The 16,505-nt window shown below is 55.6% G+C and overlaps 3 protein-coding genes across 3 annotated transcripts; all 3 read left to right on the forward strand.

Moving 5' to 3' along the window:
• Nucleotides 1-379: 379 nt before the first annotated feature.
• IUM83_01810 (uncharacterized protein) lies at nt 380-706 on the forward strand (the record flags this gene model as incomplete). Its single annotated transcript, XM_067925690.1, has 1 exon — nt 380-706. One exon carries the CDS (start codon nt 380-382, stop codon nt 704-706), a length of 327 nt encoding a protein of 108 aa, XP_067801066.1.
• Nucleotides 707-781: 75 nt separating this feature from the next.
• IUM83_01811 (Gag-pol fusion protein) lies at nt 782-1,327 on the forward strand (the record flags this gene model as incomplete). The annotated part of the gene is made up of 1 exon (XM_067925691.1): nt 782-1,327. One exon carries the CDS (start codon nt 782-784, stop codon nt 1,325-1,327), a length of 546 nt encoding a protein of 181 aa, XP_067800591.1.
• A 2,515-nt stretch (nt 1,328-3,842) lies between these two features.
• Nucleotides 3,843-4,590, forward strand: IUM83_01812 (uncharacterized protein; the record flags this gene model as incomplete). The annotated part of the gene is made up of 2 exons (XM_067925692.1): nt 3,843-4,200; nt 4,313-4,590. The coding sequence occupies 2 exons, from the start codon at nt 3,843-3,845 to the stop codon at nt 4,588-4,590; spliced, it is 636 nt and encodes a 211-aa protein (XP_067801064.1).
• Between the last annotated feature and the right edge of the window lie 11,915 nt (nt 4,591-16,505).

Consider the following 16,505-nt stretch of genomic DNA (forward strand, 5'->3'; position numbering starts at 1 on the left):
TGCGCGATCTGTGTGGAAACAATAGGGTCAAGGAGCGAGCCTTGTTGGCGCAATTTTACCGAAGCTTGGACCGCACGACCAGACTTCTCGCGAAGCAACGGCCAAAGCCTGGAACGGTGGAAGAGACTGTAGACAAGGCCACGGAAATCAATGATCCTATTGATAATGTGGCTCAGGGTATGGAAAACAATGGACAGGCCTTCGTAACCACACGTGATACTTACGTCGGACCGGCCAGTGGGACGACGGGGCACATGGCGCTGATTCCGGGTGTCGGTAGCACGGACATGGCGGAGGAAGAGAAGTTGACGTGCTTCACCAAATCACGAGGCGTATACACCAAGTACACAGGTCTTTGGGAGGCTCCGAAAGGAAGAACATGGAACGGTCACATGTGAGCACCATTGGCACGGAAGAGAGCAAGTCAACGACTGCACCGACGGTGAACCAACGGTCGGCGGTGACGGCCAAAGCGGACAAGAAAGCGAAGGTGAACCTGGTGATGACCGGCGAGGACGACTACGAGGCAGAGGTCGACGACGACCAGGAGGCGGGAATGGCGGCAATCCCACCGCCTGCCAAGAAACGGAAGACTGTGGTACGACGAGTGACGGCTGCTACGCGCCAAGTCAAAGGTGGCAACGCCACACGGGCGGCGACAGACGCGAAGCCATTCACCCGGCGGTTCGGCGAGACCAAGTGTTAAGCGTGCTATACTTCGGTCGTGAGTGCCCTGACGACGAAGCGCGCGCTCGGAACAACGAGTATCTCATCAAGCGCAATGAAGGACGGAAGCATCAGGAAAACGAAGATCGGGCGGCGTAGGGGGACCACGGCGCTCGGCGATACGAGGACTCCCCAGCGGCCAGTGACGGCGGCGGTGGACGGTGATACGGCGTGCAAGACGGACACAATGGCGGCACCGACATCGACGACCGACGGCGGGTACAATATGACGGACGGCACGCTAGTGTCACCGACGGACGGGAGCGTGACAGTGGTGAGACGAGCTGTCATCGCTCAATTGGACGGAGAGCTCACGGCTCGTGATGGTGGACGAGCGGGGCGGTACGTTAGTACAGTGCGGCCGGCCATGGTGGTATTGCGCTACGTTTGCGAGACGGATGAAGTCGGCAGCACCACGGCGGAGTGCACGACGGCGAGGACCACGACAGCCGTGACGAGCACATCGGTGCCCCTGACCACGGCTCCTGGACATTCGAATGAGGTGTCGACCTCTGAGGAAGGCGCGACGAAGTACAACAAGTCGTCGGCCACGGGCGACGCGATGACGACGCCTGAGCTCGGCGTGGAGATCACGAACTAGGTGATGTTGACGATGGGCAGAATGGCGGAGGTGCGCCTGGCCGTCATGCGGTCGAAACGAGAAGCGAAACGGCGGCGTGTTAAGCGTGCGTATGAGAAGGCGGCCGAGACCGTGCACAACGACGACGAGGTTGCGCGTGTGGTCGCAGAGCTCGAAGTCGAGCGTGATATACGACGACGGCGGCAAGCTGAGGAAGCACGAAAAGCGCTTGTATTTCGGAAATGCCGACGTGGTGCTGTTGCTGCGGTGCGCACTGACGTGCGAGCGCGTGTAAACCTGGTGCAACATGACGGCGCTGTAAGCGTTGGGTGCGATGCCGGTAGCAAGGGCGTGAGTGTGGAAGCCAGCGACGGCTTACCTACAGCTGCGATGCTTGTCGACTGCGAACAGCGTCACGTGAAGATCGACAGTGGAGCACGATACCCTGTGGCGGGTACTGACTGGATGGAACGCGGTGAACGGAGGCGCTCATGTGGCATATGTGGAAGGGATCGGCGGATTCTTGCTGGACGTGCTCGGCGTGTGGACGTTCAGCACGGCGAGCGTATACGGTCAGCAGGTGATGGTCGACGCCTGCATCGTCGAAGGATGTACGGACGAGTTCCTAATTGGCGTGGACTTCCTGGAGGGTCACCGAGCAACGATGGACTTTGATCGGAGTGAAGTACGCTACGACGAGAGCGGACGGGAGGTGATTATGCCGTTCCGGACGACGGCTGAGAAGGGCGACTCAGGGAGGGCGACCGTGAGGTTGGCCAGCGCGACGAACCTGTACCGACGCGCCGTGCAGAGAGTGGAAGTTGCTATTGCTGCGCCTGATGGTGAAGAAGTGATTTTCCTACCTACTGTGAACAATGGGGCAGTGCTTCTCGCATCGGTCGTGACTAAAGCGACGAACGGGAAAGCGTTGATTCCTGCAATTAATACGTACGGCGGTCTCATCAAATTGCCAAGCAAAAAGGAACTAGGAGTGTGGATACCTGTTAATCAAGACATTGATCTTGAAAAATGCATGGTGAACTGCAGTTGGGAAGCGTGGAGACCTGGTTGGATGAGTTAGGCGACACCGTCACGCCCTTGGACGAGGAGGGTAACGTGGACATTGCCATGGAGGAAGTGAGTTCACGTACACTTGTATTGAAACTGTTACGGGCCTACCGTGACCTAGCAAACGCACAGGACGAATATCCACCTGCTACTACACTCAACATTGAGCATCATATCGACACTGGGGATGTTGCTCCCATCATGATGCGTCGGCGACGTCAAGCCCAGACGGAGGATGCAATAGTGGACAGTAACGTAGAATCGATGCTGTCCGCTGGCGTGATTGAACATGTAGACGGAGCTTGGGGTTTCCCTGTGGTGCTTGTGCGCAAGAAAGATGGCACTGTGCGTTTTTGCGTGGACTATCGAGCCCTCAATAATGTCATGCGCAAGGGCGTCTACCGTTTGCCACGTATAGATGAAACTTTGGAGTCATTAGGAGGTGCTAGACTATTCACGACTCTCGACTTGCGCTCAGGCTACTGGCAGATTCATGTTGCGGACGAGGATCGGGTAAGACTGCGTTTATGACAAAGTGGGGGCTTTATCGCTTCAGGCGGATGCCCTTTGGACTGACTAATGCTCCGGCTACCTTCCAGCGACTCATGAACGGAGTGCTGCGCGGCCTAACATGGATGGTTTGTCTAGTGTACTTGGACGATATCATCATCTTGGCGAAGGGTGGTATTGACCGACACGTGATTGAACTGGCTGGTGTATTAGAGAGGTTACGGGCAGCTGGCCTAAGCCTCAAACTAAAAAAAAATGCATTTTCGCCACTACATCGATGGAGTATCTGGGTCACCACTTGAGTGATCAGGGCGTGCAACCTGCTGAGCGACTTGTACGATCAATGCGGGAGTTCCCACGACCTGTGAACGCTACTGAAGTCAAGAGGTTTGTCCACCTTGCTGGCTACTATCGTAACATTATTGCTGCATTCGGCTCGATCGTAAAACCACTGACGCGGCTACTCAAGATAGATGTGGAGTGGGAACGGAGCGAAGCACAGGAGTTTGCTTTTGGACGAGTGAAGGTGCTACACACTACGCGGCCTTTGCTGCTCTACCCTAATTTCGAACTGCCATTCCGCCAGGTGACGGACGCCAGCAAAGTAGGCTTAGGCGCTTGCCTGATGCAAGACCATGGACGAGGATGGCAGCCAATCGCATACGGTAGCAATGTAAACAACTCGGCCGAGTCAAACTACTCGATCACGGAGCTCGAATGTCTCGCTGTGGTATGGCCTGTGAAGATGTTCCGCCCGTACCTGTACGGCACGGCGTTCACAATCGTCACAGCCCACGCCGCACTGAAATGGCTGATGACTCGACCGAATCTGGCTGGAGGATTGCACTGCTGGTCGCTAATACTACAAGAATATGAGTTTCAGGTGGAATACCGGTCTGGAGCAACAACCGTGGTGGCAGCCACCTTGTCGAGGGTACCTGCGTCTGTCAGAGCAGCAATGGGACAGCAGCGACGACGCCAGCGGATGTCGGGACCGACCGCAGACGGCTTAGCGAACGCGGGCATGACTACGGTGGCTGGGTCGATACCCATGGCCCCATTGACCGAAACGGCGGTATTGACTGGTGCGACGGCGGCGAATGGTAATGGCACGACGGCCATCGCGACAACGGGTGGCATGCAAGTGACGAACGGTGGGCAGGACGCCGTGACAATGGTGGCGGCGATGCCTGTGGGCGACGCACCAAGTGGAACAGCGGCTGCGGACAAGCCGGCGGTACGGACGGGCGAGACGACGGCAGATGACGGCGCAGAACGTGTCATTACTACTACAGTCGAAGCAGTACGCACGGTGGGTACGGACAGCGGAGAGTATACGGTGACGGCTCCGGTGTCAACGCCCACGACGGACAAGACGGCGACGGACGGCACTTTGGCGGCGACGTCGACGATGCGACGCTACGGCAGTGACGGCCACGACGGACAACACTTTGGTGACGTCGGAGCTGAACGGCGGTGTAGTGAACGACGAGTATGCTGCCGTGAGTGATCACACGGTGGATGGCAATGCTGTGAGCGGCGGCACGGAGGCAGTGACGCTGGGTAAGAACGGCGACACGACGGCTACGACACCCGACACGGCGGTGGTGACGACCGTCGGCAGGAAACGCACGAAGGGGGCATGCGAGCCCGCCACTAGACGTAGTTCACGCGTTCGCGAACGTGCACAACGACACGTGCACTGAGCACCGGCGGTGTTGAACGGGAACGACGAGATCGACACAGCATCGGGCGCGGGACGAGCTCCAACTACGACGACTACGACACGGGAGGCGAGGTCGAATGCACTAGACGGCAGGTCCGAAACTACGACTCCGGTGAGTACCGACACGGTGATCCCGACGCATGCAACGACGGCGACTCCAGCACCACGAGAAACGGCGATGCCTGGAAGAAGGCGGCGTGTATCTGTGTCGACGACGCGACCAAGGAAGGCGGCAGAAGCGCGACGCAGTTAAACCCTTGTATCGAAACGTGTGAGGACGAGCTCGAAGACAACGGCGACAGTGTCCACGCCCGTGGAGACGACAACGACAACGACATCGTCGACGAGCAAGAAACCCACGGCCAAGGCCCAAACCAACACGAGGACGGCGAACACGGTGGCCGTGTCGACGAAGGACGGCACGACGATCACGACCGCGCGAATGGCGTCGAAGCGACGACGGATGGCTCGATGGCATCGGCGACGACCGGGAGAACTACACTCTCCAGTTGAGCGACGGCGAGCTAGTGGGGGCTCAAAAGCGCAGTAAGTTCGTGAGGAAGCTACTGACGGACGGCATGTACGGCAGCATGAAGATCGATGTAGTGGGTCTAACTTGACTCACTACTTTTGCTTACACGTCGCGCTACGTGTATGAGGAAGCGTAAGTACTTAGTAATTATTTGAGTTAATTATATTTGAATACACAAATATAATTTACATCAGATAAGACTCCAAGTGACTTAGATTAGGTGAAATGAGTACTGTATTGTTTGTAAATTGATCTCCTCCTAAATCTGCTAAAACTGTTTATCATCTATGAAAGGGGTTGACAGCGGCTGGCTGTCAGAGCCCCGCCAATATGCACGTCTCTAATTAGTAGAAAGATGCTGCTATCTACCAATAGGATCTTTGGGTAGGTGTGGACCACTCATTGTGGTGGCCCACTTCAATGTATCCATTGGTGTGACTTACACCAAGGTGAGGAAGTATCTAAAACTTTCAACAGATATCCTATCTGTTAAAATCACAAGTGGTTTGTAGCCACTTGTGCGTGTAACCCCGTTACACGATCCCCCCTTAAGGTTAGACGCGCGGGGCCCTCGCACGTCAATCTCTGAATTGACCATTCGTCAATTCTCCGAGTTTGGAGAAGAAACCCGCGCTCATTCAGCGATGAGCGCACCTCAAGAAAAGAAGGGCCCGAAGGCGGTGGAGAGTAATCTCTCCATCGACGACTACTTCGAACGTCAGAAGGCGAAGTATGGTGACGTTGTCGCCGAAGTCGACGACGATGAAGACATGGAGGACGAGAAGGACTCGTCCTCAAAGCGCAGAGCTTCAGTCTCGAGCGAGTCGATCGACCCCCACGCAAAGAACATTTGCCCGCGTGAAAGGGACGGATTCGAGCTCGAAGCGTTCGCAAATTGAGAGTGATACCCCACTCGCTTCCGCTGGGGCTCTCAGTTCTCCGCGCGATCCGTGGATGCCGTCCGCGTATGGCACCGGTATGGGAACTCGGTACCACCGAATGAGGTGCCGCTATACGTATGCAGCGCCATCAAGGATGACGCCGTGGCTGCCGAGCTGCACTTTGATGCGGAGACGCATCAAAGGCGCGATTACTACATTGAACGCTTCCATGAGCTCCGATGGTTCCAAAGCAAGAAGACGTTTTCTCGCAGCAAAGTGCCAGATTGGCAGGCACTTTGTCAAAGTTGGAATGCTTTTGTTGGGAACCTCAACAAGAAGCCGAATGTTTACCGTGATCGGATTAAGCAAGCGCGTGATCGCTTCGAGACGTACTCGAAGCGTGGAAAGTTGGAGCAACTCCACGTTGCTGCGGAGGAGGCTAACGTGCCGTGCGCTGTGCCCGAGGGCTTTCAGTGCGCGAAGTGTTTCCCAGGCGCGGTGCGCTTGAGCGACCGCGACCTGAACGGGTACACGTCATTCCGTGTGCCCGAGAGTCTCAAAGAGCTCCGTGCTAAGTTCTTAGCACGTGAGGGTTCGGGCGCTGGCGATGATCGCAGCGCTCGTGTTACTTCCGCTGCGCCAGCGCGTACTGCTCCTCGTACGCCCTCACCATTTCCGGAACGTCCTCCAGCAAGACGTTCCGCGGCTCCCATGTATCTTGATGGGGAGGAAATCCTCTCCAACGAATACGAAAACGAGCCCCTTGAGGGTTCGTTTTCGGGATACTATGGTCAACAATCCGCTCAACAATCCAGCGGGTTGAGCCGCGGGCGTCACGGATCGGCGGTGGCGGGGGTGGGAACACGCCCCGGGTATGGTCAGCCCCGGGTTGATCAGTACGCGCCTCTCCACGACCGGGCTGATCAGTACGCGCCTCTCCACGACCGGGTGACCGCCGTGGAGCGTATGCAGGGCGCTGAGTTCGCCGCCCTGAAGCAGGTGCTGGCGAACCAGAAGGCCCAAGTCGCGGCGGTCTCGCATACAGCCTCGAATATCCAGGTCGAGTTGGGGACCCGGATGAAGGAGTTGCTTCAGCGCGTCCGCGCTGGAGGAGAGGCTACTCGTCGCCGAGGCCAAGGCTTCCGCTTCTGCCGAGGTTTCGGGTCAGCCGAGCTAGGTGGCTCGTGCTGCAGGTACGGCTTCAGCCGTCCGACGTAAAAGGTCGGATGGAGACGCATGCTAGACGGTATGTCTAGCGTGTAAGCGTTGCCGTGCCGTGCCAATACAGTGAACGGCCCGATGAAGCGCGGAGCAAGCTTACTTGCTCCGAAGTCCGAAACTGCATGTTTAGGCAGGTTTTGAGCAGCTAACAAAACCAATGAACTAACTTTGAATTCACTTGTGTTGCCTCTGCCCACATTGTCTGCGTCTAGCTTTTGTTGATCAACAGAACTGCTATTGCATCTTGGACAAACCGAATTACGGCCTGTCTTTTGTTACTGAAGTCGATTGTGTCCGGACTGAAGTCATTCAGCTCGCTTTCCGCTAGAGGCCCGGCCCTGCGTGGTTCTTCGCGGTGTCTACGCCCTGCGCAGACCCGTGGTCTTTGTCCTTGTCGTTGGGGGGGTATGCGCCCTGCGCAGACTCATGTGGTTTGTTCAATGTTGCAGCTGACACTGTGCAAGTATCAGCGGTTTTCTGCGGCTGCTGTATTGCAGTCGTAGATCCTCCCCCACTTAAAGTGGGAGCCATCACTCCGAGTAAACTCGGTAGACGTGGATGCCGCATGGCATTCACGTACAACGGCGTATGCCCGGTCGAGGCATGCACTGAGTTATTGATGGCGAATTCCGCCATCAACAAACACTCGCTCCAGTATTGGAACGAGTGAGCGTAGCTCTTCAACATATCGACGAGCACGCGATTCACGCGCTCGGTTTAACCGTCCGTCTGCGGATGATCCGCAGTCGACATGGAAAGCTGGCTCCCAAGAAGTGCAAACACTTCTTGCCGCAGGTGCGCTGTGAAGCGCGGGTCTCTGTCCGACACGATGTCGGTCGGCATGCCATGGTGTTTGAACACCATGTCGACGAGCAGACGGGCCGTCTGCTTCGCGGTCACCTCTGCTGGCACCGCAGCAAGATGGTACATCTTGCTGAAGCGGTCTACGAAGACCACAACGCCGGTGTTCCCTCCGCTATCTGGGGGAAGACCAAAGCTGAAGTCCAAAGACATGGACTTCCAACACTCCGACGGAGTCGGTAGTGATTGTAAAGGATCCTGCGCGAATGGTGCAGGCTTTACGCGTTGGCATACCTCGCAAGCACGGACGTATTTGCGCACCCACTTGTACTGGTGGTGCCAGTAGCAGTCGCGCGTGAGAAGGACGTATGCCTTCTCACGTCCGAGATGTGCCGCAGACGGGGCATCACGATACTCGTACATGTTCCTGAGGCGCAAGTCATGATCGCTCGGCACGACAACGCGGTCCGCGTTGTCGTCGACTGCATTATAAAGAAGCAGTCCGTCGTGCACCCGATATCGGTGTGCACGCGCTCGAAGGTGCTTGGGCAGCTTCTGACGGGACTTGTCAGAAGGCGCTGTGCCATAGGCCAGCAAGAGCTTCGCGTCCGCGTCGTGCCCGTACGCGGCCTTCACATCGTCCAACAGAGACGATGTGAGTTTGCTTGTTCGCATGGCGTCAATGGCATTGACGTCAACAGCTTCTGCATAGTCCAGCCGATAACGCGTCGGCCACTACATTCAATCTTCCGGGTTTGTATTCGACCCGGAAGTTATACTCCACATAGAATGAGAGCCATCTCGCCATTCTTTGTGATATGTGTGGCGACTTCACTGCGGTGCGCAGTGAAGCATGGTCGGTGTAGACCACAAATGGTCTACTTCCAAGTAGATACACTCGGAACTTTGTGAGTGCATATTTCATGGCAAGGAGTTCCTTGTCATGTACCGGATAATTACGCTCAGCTGCTTTCAGCTGAGGCGACTGGTAATAGACGACACGATCACGGCCCTCGTGATCGTGCTGCATTAACGCGCATCCGATCGCGAAATCGGATGCGTCACACACTACGTGAAATGGGCGATCTTGGTCAGCCACTGCCAAGATCGGCGCCTCAGTCAAGCCCCGCTTGACTGCATCGAATGCCTTTTGGCAATCGGGTGTCCAATTCCACACAGCTTCTTTCTTAAGAAGCTGTGACAGCGGGCGGATCTTGCCCGCGTAATCCTCCACGTACTTGCACAAGTACGTGGCCAAGCCAAGGAACTGCCTCAGTTCCTTGACACTTGAAGGCGTTGGCCATTTATTAATCACTCTGACCTTTTCTGGGTCAGGGCGAACACCATTTTTCCCTACGAGACACCCGAGGACGGGTATCTCGCTCGCCCCGAAGATACACTTCTTCAGGTTCGCGTAGAGTTTATGCTTTCGCATAAGCTCAAGTAGCTTCCGGAGATGCACCCTGTGCATCTCTACGTCGGTCTTCCCGTCCACAGCCCGGCTGTGGATGAACACATCGTCGAAGTAGCTCGGCGCGAAGTCGCGCACCGAGCGCACCAAGTGCGTCACGCAACTGTTGAAGGTCGCAGGGGCGTTCTTGAGTCTCCGCGACGTCACTGGCCACTGCCAGAGCATGCCGCTTGGCGTGCTCACTGCCGTGAGAGGGATATCGCTCTCGCGCATTAGGATCTGATAGAATCCATCTCGCAAGTCGAGAGCACTGTAAACGGTGCTCCCGGCCATCGAATCGATGATGTGACGAGGACCCAGCCAATTCTAGGCCAGGACCCATCAGTCAGAAGCCCAAACCCTATCACGTACCGGCCACATGTCACTTGAAACGTGGATATTTCTTGACCCAAGTCTTGTTTTTGTACAGATTTCAAGTTGTACTGGCTACATCTGGAAACTGAGCTCTGTGGACGTCAAGATGCAGCGACCCCAGACCCGGGTCTGAGATTTGAATTCGGTCTGGGGCCTAAGGTCTGAGATTCGCTCTAGAGGCCGCAGATTTGAGGTTCCAGGCCTGAGTCAGACCATGGGCAGAGAGCTGAGCCTTGGTCTTTTGGATCTGTGATTTGGAGCCCCATGGTTGTTTAAGTCTCAGACTCCAGATCTCAGATTGGTGATCTAACAGTTTGGAGTGCCAGGGGTTCTGGGACCTTAGCGTGATGTCAAAAGTCTGAGACTTTGCGATTTGGAGTTCGGTCTGAGGTTTGCCTGTGCTCCAGACCCTGAGATGTGCAGTCTGGGGTCTAGGAAGAGGGCGTGGCGTGCGGCGTCTGATTTCATCTTGGCTCTGGGGTGCCACAGCTGAGATATGGAGTCAACATCGTAGTTTTGTCCCCAGCTCAGATTCCCAGACTCAGAGTCCCAGAGTTGAACCAAAACTGAGACTCGGCAAATTGGTGTCACAGCTGGGATGTGGAATCAGCATAGTAATTTTGCCCCAAACTCAGGTTTTCAGCTCGGCAGTCCCTCGACTCGCGCCAAAACTGAGACACGGTGATTGTGGGCGCAAGTTGGTGTCTGGATGCACGATGTTCGTGAGGTTAAGTGGAAACTGGTGAAAGACAGCTGACGCCCCGAGCCTAGGACGTGACTAAGAGCCTACGGCGTGCCTGCAGGGCCTGAAGTGCGATTTCGTGGTCTCGCATATGAAGTGGGTACACAAGCGATGGCTTCATTGCTGGTCTGGGAGCTGCGGTAGTTGCTCTTTGAAGTTGGCGGTTGCCGCTTGGAAGGTCACTCTGAAGGGTCGCCCCGTTGTGGCTTTTCGGCCCCTGGTGTCTGGCACACAAGATTCGGCCTGACCAGTCGCCTATGGATTTGGGCCACAGGATCTTGGCGTCATCCGGATTACACCTGATTTGTACCCAGAGTAATCAGTGTAATCAGGTAATGACAGACCAAGTCCGGCCAATCCCGGCCACAAGATCCTGGCGTGATCAGGATATCACTGATTTGCACTCCGGTGTAATCAGTGTAATCAAGTGATGACTGACCCAGACAGGCCAATGGAAGGACGCCAAAGCAGCGACGCGCATTCACGGGCGCCGCCAAGCCAGTAGCTTAGTGGGTGTCTCACCCTTGTTCAAGGTGTACCCAGGAGATGTTTGCACCCTTACTTGATAGGCCCTTTGTATGTGCATGTGCATGATAATAATCAGAGTTTGTTTTGCCCCGAAGACCGCAAGCCGCGGGATTCGTTTTGCGCCGACGGGCGTGTTGCTTTACAGGGACCAAGTCCCTGCCCCCGGCGGCGCGCGCAAGGCCTAGTGGAGTCGCTACCAGTGTTCTACGGTCAAGCTCAGCTAACTCCAAATAAATTCAAGTTCAACAACCAAGCTTGTCGTGTTTCGGCCCGGTTTGCCTTCGTTGTTGTATTTCCACACGCGGGACATTGGTTTTGCTGGTTTTCCTTGCTGGTGGGCTGGTTTCCTGGCGGTGCTTCATATTTTCGGGCGGAAGGTGCTCCGTTCTGACGTTTCGGCAGAGCAACACCTGGGATAGGGTTTCTGGGGTTGCTAGTGGTATCCGTGTGGCGCGAATAGTCTGTGATAGTGGTTCCCAGCTTCGCTGTGCCGCCTACATCAAGGCGTGGTGCGCGGAAGACCCGGGGTGCAGAGCGAGAACCCTGGATCAAGGAAGACTCAGACCGAGCCAAATCTCGGGGCCACTCCGGTCTGAGGGGCGAGCGAAGACCGTTGTGCGGCTCTCCGTCTGAGCCGCCGGAGGAAGTTTTGTGACTGGAAGCGACTCGGGGCCGGAGTCGCTGAGCAAGGAGGAGGTTGTTATGGCCCAGAGTCCAAGGGCCTGAGAAGAGAAGTGGACTAAATGTGTGTGGAGTGGACATGTTTATATTCAAGAAAACGGGGCACAGCGGACTTCGCACGTGCGTACAAGGGCCTTCCAAGCAAGGAGCAAACTTCGTCTGGGGGCATCTGGGAACTGTCGAGTTCGGAGGCAGCTGGTGTGGCCGACGCAAGTTTGGGCCCACAGCGTAGCCTTAGGAAAAACCAAGTCAAGGGATTGCAAGAGTGAGGAACACACGCCGCACCCAGCTTGGGATCTGAGATTTAATCTCAGATTCTAAGTTGAGTGATCTGAGATCGAGGTCTAGCCGCGAGGCTATTCCCTGATTTTGGAGCCCGCATCGCCACAATGATAACATCTTTTCGTGGTATCGGCGTCTGCGCCGGTACCGTTGCATCGTTCAGCTTGTTGTAGGCATGAACGACGCGCCATCCGCCCTGTGGCTTTTTGACACAGAACGTCGGAGCACTGTGTGGGGACTTTGACTCCCGCACTTGTCCTGCTTTGCGACGACTTTCAAAGAAGTCGTCGATTGTTTTTACTTGCTCTCGCGGCAGTGGCCACTGCCGCGTGACACAGTACTTCGTGCCCGGCACGAGATCAATCTCGTGCTGAATGTCCTTATCCTGCGGAAGCTCCGTAGGAATCTCTTCCGGGAGTACGTCTTTGTACTCCCTCAACAATTCGTAATAGGGACTCGACTTCAGCGAGTCCCAGCCTTGTTCCTCGAAGAGCTCTCGCTTCGTCTTCGCACTGAGAGTGTCTTCACTCTCAGTGGTACTTCACTTGAAGAGCTGCCTCAGCTCTTTGCTCTCGCTCTTCGTTCTTTCGCTGTTCGAAAGAACGCAGACCTGTTCGATGCGTCCATTGTGCAAGTCGCGTGTGAAGCGCTTCCAGCTCATGACTGGAAGCGAAGTCAACTCCGACGTCGTCGGAGGAGGACTAGCGAGTTCCATTTCACGATACTGGAATCCAGTATCGGTGCGCGTCAAGACGCTTAGCGTCTTCACATTCGGCGTCACCGCCTCTGTCTGCCCAGCAGACTGCTCTTGTTGCGTCTCGGTCCCAGACCGAGACTTGCGCCGTCTTCTTGTTGTGCGGAGCCCGGCTCCGCACAGTTGTTCTTCGGTCCAGGCCCGGCCGTGGACACTTGTTCGCCGGCGGACCCTGGCCGCGGGCGCGCGGTATCAAGCCCGGCTTGACCGCATTTTCCTTCGTGCAGCCCGGCTGCACGGTAATGTGTCCCTTCGCCGGCAGACCCTGTCCGCGGGCGCGCGATATCAAGCCCGGCTTGATCGCATGGCGCTTCGTCGTGCAGCCCGGCTGCACGACAGCATGCAAATTGCGTCAGAGCGGTACGTTTGCAACCGTCCGCACTGTTTGCAGCGTCAACTCCCGGAGTCAACACGCCTTTGTACCTCGACGCCAGTTATTGGCGGAGCCCCTCATAACCGAGGGTGCGTCGGCTCCCGGAGCCGACGCGTCGTTGTCGACCTGACCACTTCGGGTCAGGGACTGTCCCTTACACGCTTGAACGTGGGTGTTGGTTCCCGGAACCAACACATCTTTTTCTTCTGACGTCGGCAGCATTGCCGACGTTGGTCTCGCTTGTGCGCGCCCTCGCGCACCACTTGGGCACTCCGGGACAGCGGCATTAAGCGCTGTCTCGTCTGGCGAGTCGCGTGCACCTGCTGGTGCGTGCGCTGCGGTAACAGGGCCATCGCTCTCTGTTCCGCAGTCGCGACCAAAGCGCACGATCGTGCGCTTCTTCCAGTCAATTACCGGTTCATGCCGTGCAAGCCACGGCATGCCCATTACTACGTCGAGCTTATCGTCCAGGTCCAGGACGAAAAAGTGTTCGACAAACACCCGTTGTTTGTACGAGAAGCGCACGTTCACGACGCGCTTCTCGGTCTTCATGATGGCACCTGTTGCCAATCGAACTTCCAGAAGACTTCGAGGTACCTTTACCTCCTCGAAGTCAAGTTTCTGCAGGCTCCGTAGTCGAACAAAGTTGTTCGACGCGCCTGAATCTACCAAAGCTCGAAGAGAGTCACTCGCTCTCTTCGAGTAAACCTTCAGGATGACTAGGTTCGGTCTGTCATCTTGTTTCTTGCAGCGAGAGCTAGTCTCACTGGGGGCTGCAGTCCTTAATGTCGCGTGCCCGATGTCGGCACGCGTGACTGCATTACCAGTAGGGCGCCCCGCGCCTACTGGATGTTCGCGTTTTTTGTTGGTCCGCGACGATGCCCGGCATCACCACGACGGCCACCTCCAGGGGGCATGGGAGCTGTGCACTCCCGTGCAAAGTGACCGATCCTTCCGCAACGGAAGCATCGCACGTTGCCTCCCTGCTGCTGATAGCCAGCAGTTGTTGCGTGCGAGAGGTCCATTGGTTCTGGACCTACCGTCCTCACTACCGGGCGCGGTTGCGGCCTCGGTACATTTGCATGGAGTTTAGCCTGCCGCAGGCTAAACTCTTCTTGCATGGCATGGGTGATTGCAGCTTCGAGAGTACTCGGGTACTCTCGGAAGAGATAGGTCTTCACAGGCCCATCTCTAAGTCCCTTCATGGACGTGACGACCTTAGTCGCCTCGTCAATTGGATTGGTCACGATATTTGAAACCAAGTATCGTGCGCGCTGCGCGTAAGCATGAACGTCATGCGTTTACCCTGCTGAAGGTCGAGGAACTCCGCCCTCGACCGGACCTCGTTTTGCGGGGGCTCAAACGCTTGTCTGGGCTCCTCTTTGAATATTTCGTACGTGCTGAAGCACGTAGGATCGGAGAGTCGGCGCCCATACGCCCAACTCCTTGCGCGTCCGCCAAGGCAGGACATGGCGAATGCGACCTTCGACAGCAGGTCGACGATGCGTCGAGCCGCTATGGCTGTGTCAAACTCGACAAGCCACCGGAGGAGAGGCTCGCCCTCTCTTCCCACGTAATTGCTTACGCACAATTTCAATGATTGAGCACTCGGTGTCGTCCCTGACGACGCCGTTAATGAGGAAGCAGCATCACGCTGCTCCTTCATGATGAATCGTAGAGCAACACCATGTTGCTCCGTTGGCGATAGCGTACACACCATCGTAGCTATCGCCGCTTCTCCAATGACTGTTGACAGTCGTTGAAGGGCTTCCCACTCTGGGTCGGACATGTGGGGGCAGTCAGCGCGTGCAACATGCGTTGCAGGCGTATTGGAGCTCTCCATGGGCACCTCCGTGTTCATGTGGTTCTCGGCTCCGCGTTCGTACACCGCGTACGAACGTCAAGCAGTCGGTCGTTGGACGGACTACAGAGTGCTACCAGGTGCAGTGGGTCTAACTTGACTCACTACTTTTGCTTACACGTCGCGCTACGTGTATGAGGAAGCGTAAGTACTTAGTAATTATTTGAGTTAATTATATTTGAATACACAAATATAATTTACATCAGATAAGACTCCAAGTGACTTAGATTAGGTAAAATGAGAACTGTATTGTTTGTAAATTGATCTCCTCCTAAATCTGCTAAAACTGTTTATCATTCATGAAAGGGGTTGACAGCGGCTGGCTGTCAGAGCCCCGCCAATATGCACGTCTATAATTAGTAGAAAGATGCTGCTTTCTACCAATAGGATCTTTGGGTAGGTGTGGACCACTCATTGTGGTGGCCCACTTCAATGTATCCATTGGTGTGACTTACACCAAGGTGAGGAAGTATCTAAAACTTTTAACAGATTTTTATCTGTTAAAATCACAAGTGGCTTGTAGCCACTTGTGTGTAACCCCGTTACAATCGACGACAAGTACGGCCTGGTGACGATTGAGACGGCGAATGGATGGCGAGTGGTATTGCCACCGACGTTGTGGTCGGCCCTATTCAAAGAGATGCATGGCAGCGTATGGAGTGGACACTTGCGTGGCCCTCATACGTATGGACGAGTAGCACAGTTGTATTGGTGGTCAGGACTGTACCGGGAAGTACGACGATGGGTGCGTGGATGCCCAGAGTGCGGCTCCCGAAAGAGAAACCCACGTGAGGTGATACCGCCATTGCGCAGCTTGCGAGGTGGTGCGGTAGAAGACCGGTGGGCACGTGATGTCGCCGGCCCCATCCCCGTAGCGGACGGAGGTGATCGGTATGTTATCGCAGCGGTCGAGTACGTGACAAGATATTATTGCGTGACACAGCACACGGTGGAGAGTGTTGCTACATTCCTGATGCAGGAAGTTGTGCTACGTTTTGGTACTGTCACGTTTCCGGTAATATGAAATATCTGTTTAACTTAACGCACTCAAATATCCTCCAGGGTTTAAAACGTTAAGTTTTGTTGATCTTTTAAGCGTGCTTTGCGAAACGGTATCATTACCGTAAGTGAACAGGTGGCTCCGACCAGGCTGCAGATTTTCGGTACACTAGCTACGCGGTTATCAGTCTGAACCGCCCAGAGGAAGTGGCGTGACTGGAGTGACTCGAAGTCGGAGTCGCTGGGAAAAGCGGAGGCTATCAAGACCCGGGTCCAGGGTCTGAGAAGAAGTGGGCAAGGATTTGTGTGGAAAGTGATGTCTATATATTCTAGAAAAACCCTGGGGTATTTCGGGTTCGAATGGACACGTGCAAACTGGGATCTACTGGACCAGGGCCAAGTTTCGTTCAAGTGA

The sequence above is a fragment of the Phytophthora cinnamomi genome (assembly GCF_018691715.1).
Source record: "Phytophthora cinnamomi strain GKB4 chromosome Unknown Contig0, whole genome shotgun sequence".
Lineage (NCBI taxonomy): Eukaryota > Oomycota > Peronosporomycetes > Peronosporales > Peronosporaceae > Phytophthora > Phytophthora cinnamomi.